Genomic DNA, 7,500 nt, shown 5'->3' on the forward strand with positions numbered 1-7,500 from the left:
GCATGTACCACGTTCTTGCATTGTTGTTTTTTCTTATTATCTTTTTCTCTGTTTTTTTTAATTAATTACATATATATATATATGTATATATATATATATATATATATATAATATATATATATATATATATATATATATATATATGTATATAAAGTTAATCCAAACAAGAAAGCACAAAAAAACAACAACGCGAGGATGTGGAACAAATATAGTATTATTGGACGCTCAGGAAAGAAGGAAAGAAGGAAGGTTTAACGTTTCGAGTGGAGCTCTTCATCAGAAACATAGAGGAAAAAAAATCGCCAACAGTACACACAAGGTCACATTTTGAATATATATATATATATATATGTATATAGGCTTGACTCTTTTTTTCTTTTCTTTGCTGCAGTTGCAATTTCAAGCACTCCCAGAGACTCATTCAAAGCCATTCACAATAACCACAGACATAGCTGTTGATGACCTGAAATTAATAAACTGCGACCCTGCACCAATCAGAAGTAAGCAATCACTGTGTCTCAATATTTAGCTTTTTATTATTTCTTCTCTTTCAAGGCAGTGAATTGACAGAAACATTAGCATGCCAGGCAAAATGCTTGGCGGCATTTCGTCTGTCTTTATGTTCTGAGTTGAAATTTCGCCAAGGTCAACTTTGCCTTTTATCCTTTCAGGATCAATAAATTAAGTACCTGTTGTGTATTGGGGTTGATCTAATTGACTAGTCCCCTCCTCAAAAATTTCGGGCTTGTGCCTAGAGCAGAAAACATTATTTCTTTTGTTTTCCATAATACATAAAATTCATGTAACTTCTATAGAAATTAAATGGTCCTCTTCCTTAGTCAAAATGCTATGTTATTATTGTGAGCATTTATAGGCACGGGAGTGGCTGTGTGGTAAGTAGCTTGCTTACCAACCACAGGACATAGCAACAGGTGTCTTTCGACTGGGGATGAATTGAATTCAGCCTGCTTGTGTGGAAATGAAGCCAGCTGAATAATTATTATTATTTTTTCATTGTTTGGCAGTTGTTTATACTTTTAGTATATTAAACAAATGTTTATATGTTCACCTTTTTTTTCTGTCATCTAGTTTATACTACACCAACGACAACATCAGGAAAACATTCAAAAACAACCCCAGGAAAACATATAAAAACAACACCAGGAAACCATATAACATCAAAACCAGGGAAAACTACAAGCAGCTCTTCAGGTACGTAAATTAGTGGAATATTTTTAACCCATTTATTCTGTTGCAACAACAAATGTGAGGACAACCTGAATTTATAATGAAGGTTAGACCACATCACTCCATAAGGAGCAATGGGTCAGTTTCCTGGTTTCTCTGGTGAATATATTCCTCCCTGGAATATCACAGGCTTTCACATTTTTACCAGCTGAGTGGACTGGAGCGACTTGAAATGGAGTGTTTTGTTCAAGGACACAACACATCATATATATATATATATATATATACGTATATACATATTATGCTTATATCTATAGGTGTAGGAGTGGCTGTGTGGTAAGTAGTTTGCTTATGAACCACATGGTTCCGGGTTCAGTCCCACTGCATGGCACCTTGGCCAAGTGTCTTCCACTACAGCCTCAGGTCAACCAAAGCCTTGTGAGGGGGCCTGTCGTATATATGTATGTAAGTGTATATGTTTGTCCCCCCAACATCGCTTGACAACCAATGGTGGTGTGTTGTTTACATCCCGTAACTTAGCCGTTCGGCCAAAGAGACCGATAGAATAAGTACTAGGCTTACAAAGAATAAGTGCTGGGGTTGATTTGCTTGGCTAAAGGCAGTGCTCCAGCATGGTCGCAGTCAAATGACTGAAACAAGTAAAAGACAGAGAAAAGAGATATACCATATATATATGTGTGTGTGCATATATGTATATATGTGTATATATACATGTATGTATGTATATGTATATAGATAGATAGACAAACATACACACATACATACATATATATATATATATATATATATTATATATATATATATATATATATATTATATATATATATATATATATATATATGTATATATATATGTATGTATATATATGCACACACACACACATATATACATACTGCATCACCATTATTGTTAAAGACAATTGAAAAAGTAGTGAATTACGCACTACATCATCAATAGATAAGGCAGTCTGCTTAGAATATAGTTGACTGGACTTCATGGGTCCAGATAACATATAAGTGTTAATACTTGGTATTTTATATTATCTTTGAAACCGTTTTCTATTTAGCTTTAATCGTAACAAGGTTTTTATAATAACTGTTAATTGCAGGTATTCTTTTATTAGTTCCTATTTATAAAGATTTTAGTATTATCTATTAAGTTATTGGTAAACATTAAAGTATCGTTCACCATCATCATCATTGTTTAGCGTTCGCTTTCCATGCTAGCATGGGTTGGACAATTTGACTGAGAGCTGGCAAACCAGATGGCTGCACCAGGCTCCAATCTTGTTCTTGCAGAGTTTATACAGCTGGATGCTCTTCCTAACGCCAACCACTCCGAGAGTGTAGTGGGTGCTTTTACGTGCCACTGGCACAGGGGCCAGTCAGGCGGTACTGGCAACGACCTCGCATGAATCTTTTTACATATGCCACCGGCACATTGTTGTAGAGCTGAAAAAGAAGTCACTTCTACTCTTCTCCTCTGGAAGCCATCTACTCGCAATACCAGAGGGCGCACACTCTCCTACCCTGATGTAATCTCCAGGGATACAGGCATCCAGCAACAGGACCTCCGTAATGCCATGATGGACCGTGAAGTCTGGTGTAGCATGGTAAATTCCATTGTCTCGACCACGGTCGAACAATGATGATGATGAAGGCAACGTAAGGATAATGAATATTTAATATGTTTGTAGTGTTTTAATTATTAACTTTCAGATTATGAAATAGTGTTATTCACTCAGAGTTAGTGATACTATTAGTGAAGTTAAGTTCAATCAAGTTTGTTTTGTTTTATCTTGGAGAGAATAGAATATAAAACTTTCAATTTTATATCAATAACTATGGAAGACTGGTGGGAATATTACCTGTATGGACTTAAAGGATTGGTTGCTGTTTAATTATATAATTTAGGAGTTATTTGTAGGTTTACTTATTAAATTTATTTACCGATACTGTTGTACATAGGGTAAATGTGTTTCTTTGTTGTAGTTTGATTAATAATGTTAGTGTTAAATCCTTCCTAGAATTAAGATTGAATGAATGTGGTGATATCTAAGGTATGTTTTTTCCCAAACAATGCTTGTTTTAGTGCTGTTGACACCACTGGATTGAATGGTACTGCCCAGGTGTCGAAACCATAGTAATATACATGGGACAGCTGATGATGGTAGTAATTTGGATTGCTGGTATGGTTGTTATTGTATGTTGTGCAGAATAGTTTTATAACACAGCCATTTGATACATACATGCATACATACATATATATATAGGTACAATAAATTCAGGTTGAATACTTGATAAATGTAAGCACCTGTATATGCCAGCTAGTAGCATAGGTGAGAGGATATATGTATCAAATGAAATAAAATGAAAAACAGGACACAAAGGATGTTGCGGTACATATGTTTCGAGCTTTATAGAACAACTTATTCTTACATCAATGCATAATCGACATAACAGATAGTTCAAAAGCCCTCTTTGGTGTGCAGCTGAAGAGGGCTTTTGAACTATCTGTTATGTCGATTATGCATTGATGTAAGAATAAGTTGTTCTATAAAGCTCGAAACATATGTACCGCAACATCCTTTGTGTCCTGTTTTTCATTTTATTTCATTTGATACATATATATATATATATATTTTACTCTTTTACTCTTTTATTTGTTTCAGTCATTTGACTGCGGCCATGCTGGAGCACCGCCTTTAGTCGAGCAAATCGACCCCGGGACTTATTCTTTGTAAGCCCAGTACTTGTTCTATCGGTCTGTTTTGCCGAACCACTAAGTGACGGGGACGTAAACACACCAGCATCGGTTGTCAAGCAATGCTAGGGGGACAAACACAGACACACAAACGCACACACATACATATGTATATATACATATATACGACAGGCTTCTTTCAGTTTCCGTCTACCAAATCCACTCACAAGGCATTGGTCGGCCCGGGGCTATAGCAGAAGACACTTGCCCAAGATGCCACGCAGTGGGACTGAACCCGGAACCATGTGGTTGGTTAGCAAGCTACTTACCACACAGCCACTCCTGCGCCTATATATATGAAACTCTAATGATTCTGCTAATCCACTACCCCTATTATACAATCTCCATGCTTTGCTATAATCAAAACATTTTCACATGACTTAATTTATTGTTTACATTTGTACATTATATTCTAATTATTTTACAGTTAATGAATTCGTTAATTATTCAATAACTACTTTAATGATTTAATTATTAACTAATTAAGTTTTCTTTGCTAATGTTACTTTTTTTTAATTATTTGATTAATAATTATTTTGATAAATTAAATTTCAAAATATTTGATTTTAAAATATTTCGAAATCTTCATACATCTAACTTTACAAAATTTATATTTATATTTATACATTTTCCTCAGAAATTTTGATGAAATAACATTAACCCTTTTGTTATTATATTTCTGCTGAAATACACTGCCATTGTTTCAATTAATTTCAACACTCCTAAAAAAATAAGTAAAATAACTTTGACATTATTAAGCCGATGTTTGAAACAAATTTAAATAATATTTCAATGGATTTTGATCATTTTAATTTAAACCACTTTAATACAAGAATTTTTTTATTGTAATTCAAGAACAGTGTCTAAAGAGTTGGTCTCATAATGCTTAAGCAATGAGATGTGATGTGACTTGAGTCCTTAGTTTGTAAAGTTAATTTTTAGTTAACAATACTTAAAATACACCTTCATGGTTTTATTAAATACACAAGCACATATTTATATGGTCACCTTTTTTTGGTCAACTAGTTTCTACAACACATAAATCAATACCAGGAAAGCCTACAACTCATAAAACAGGCAGCTCTTCAGGTATGTAATTTAGTGAAGTATTTTTTACCTGAATTGGTTTGTTGTGTAAATAAATGTAAGAACAACTCAGATTTACATATAAGACAAAAGAAAGTTTAATTGTAGGTAACCTCTGTTATTGTCAGGTATTGACAGAGCCAGTTCAAGGTACAAGCAACCCAGGCAGGTCTCACATGCTTATGGGTGCCACATGCGAGGGGGTGATGAAAAATTCCTGACTTTGGATAAAAGAAAATATTGGAGCCTGGTGCAACCATCTGGTCGCCAGTCCTCAGTCAAATCATCCAACCCATGCTAGCATGGAAAGTGGACGTTAAATGATGATGATGATGATGATTGGAGGATCAGTTAATTATGATTTTAGTAGCACATCATTTGCAAGTAGCATGAGAGTCCTCGGAATTGGTTGAAATGATAGAGCACAGTACCAGCATTCTTAGAATGATATATAATCCAAGTGGAACCTAAGAAAAATTATCTCTTATTTTTCATATTTAATTCTTTCCCTCATCCTCATCATCATCATCAACATCGTTTAACGTCTGTTTTCCATGCTAGCATGGATTGGATGGTTCGACCGGGGTCTGGGAAGCCAGGAGGCTGCACCAGGATCCAGTCTGATCTGGCAGTGTTTCTACAGCTGGATGCCCTTCCTAATGCCAACCACTCCATGAGTGTAGTGGGTGCTTTTTACATGCCACCGGCACAGGAGCCAGAGGAGGCTGGCAAACAGCCACAATCAGTTGGTGCTTTTTACGTTTCACCAGCATGGATGCCAGTCAAGGTGGCGCTGGCATTGACCATGTTCGGATGGTGCTTTTTACATACCACCGGCATGGGTATCACAACTACAGTTTCCATTTGATTTTTATTTTGATATTGATGAACTTGACTCAATAGGTTTCCTCAAGCACAGCAGGTCACCCTACGATCCAAGGTAAGCACAGCAGGCTGTCCTGTGAGCTATGAACTCACTTCATTTGTAGGGTCTTCACAATCACAGCATATCTCAGAGGTTTCGGTCTTTCGTCATTGCCTCTGTGAGGCCCAACGTGCCACCAACACGGGTATCACAACTACAATATCCATTTGATTTTTTTTATTTTGACGTTGATGTACTTGACTAAATAGGTCTCCTCAAGTACAGCAGGTCATCCTACTATCCAAAATTTCACTACCATTCTGATAAGATGTTAATTAGCCACCAGAAAATAAAATTGATATTTTTGGCTTCTGCAATCGATTTTCAGTATTTTCTAGAGAAATGGTTTGGAGTGGCTGTGTGGTAAGTAGCTTGCTTACCAACCACATTGTTCTGGGCTCAGTTCCACTGCGTGGCACCTTGAGCAAGTGTCTTCTACTATAGCCTTGGGCCGACCAAAGCCTTGTGAGTGAATTTGGTAGACGGAAACTGAAAGAAGCCCGTCGTATATATGTATATATATATGTATGTGTGTGTATGTGTTTGTGTCTGTGTTTTTCCCCCACCAACATCACTTGACAACCGATGCTGGTGTGTTTACGCCCTTCGTAACTTAGCGGTTTGGCAAAAGAGACCGATAGAATAAGTACTTGGCTTACAAAGAATAAGTCCTGTGGTCAATTTGCTCGACTAAAGGCAGTGCTCCAGCATGGCCACAGTCAAGTGACTGAAACAAGTAAAAGAGTAAAAGAGAGTATATCCCTCACTGCAAGAGCTTGATTCTTGTTCTGTAAAGAAATATGTGACAAAAGATTTCTTTTCTCTTTTACCTTCTATTTTGTTTCAGTGATTAGACTGCGACCATGCTGGGGCATTGTCTTGAGTAATTTTAATCAAACTAACCAAACCTAGGAGTTATTTTTGTTTTTTTGGTTTTTTTTTTTTTAAGCTTGGTACTTACTCTATCAGGTTCTCTTGCTGAACCACTAAGTTACAAAGATGCAAACACACTAGTTACCAGTTGTCACATGGTGGTGGAGGACAAACGCAGACACAAACACACACACACATGCACATACACACACACACACATACGCACACACATACGCACACACACACGCACACACATACGCACACACACACTTTCTGTTTCCGTCTTCCGAATCCATTCACAAGGCTTTGGTCGGCACGAAGCTATAGTAGAAGATACTTGCTCCAAGGAGCCATTCATTGGAAGTGAACCTAGAACCATGTGGTTGGGAAGCAAATTTCTTACCCCCCAGCCACACCTGTTCTCATATTATATCTGTGAAGAAATTTTTAAAAGCTGAAGAATTGTCTTTTGCAAAAAGTTCATTGAAGGTGTCACCACTTCTTGCTACATAAGAAGCTTTTGGCTCTTTCAGAGCTGTAAAGGTAAAACTGCTTTTCACAGTAAACAGTAATACAATTTCTGCAGCCATCAAGCGAAGTAAAGTGACAGTTGTGACAGATATTGGTGTTACACAACTGGTACC

The 7,500-nt window shown here is 36.5% G+C and overlaps 1 protein-coding gene across 3 annotated transcripts in view; it reads left to right on the plus strand.

Moving 5' to 3' along the window:
- The window catches only part of LOC115213822 (MAM and LDL-receptor class A domain-containing protein 1-like), a 382,250-nt gene that overhangs the window by 354,065 nt on the left and 20,685 nt on the right, over positions 1–7,500 (plus strand). For 2 of the 3 annotated variants that reach the window (XM_029782714.2, XM_036504532.1), the window contains exons 136-138: positions 392–500; positions 1,090–1,212; positions 4,999–5,061. In XM_029782714.2, the coding sequence (XP_029638574.1) occupies positions 392–500; positions 1,090–1,212; positions 4,999–5,061 (295 nt within the window). The remainder of the gene's footprint in view (positions 1–391; positions 501–1,089; positions 1,213–4,998; positions 5,062–7,500) is intronic. The other variant, XM_036504533.1, reaches the window with a different exon arrangement.

This window comes from Octopus sinensis, linkage group LG7, assembly GCF_006345805.1.
Source record: "Octopus sinensis linkage group LG7, ASM634580v1, whole genome shotgun sequence".
In the NCBI taxonomy this organism is placed as follows: Eukaryota; Metazoa; Mollusca; class Cephalopoda; order Octopoda; family Octopodidae; genus Octopus; species Octopus sinensis.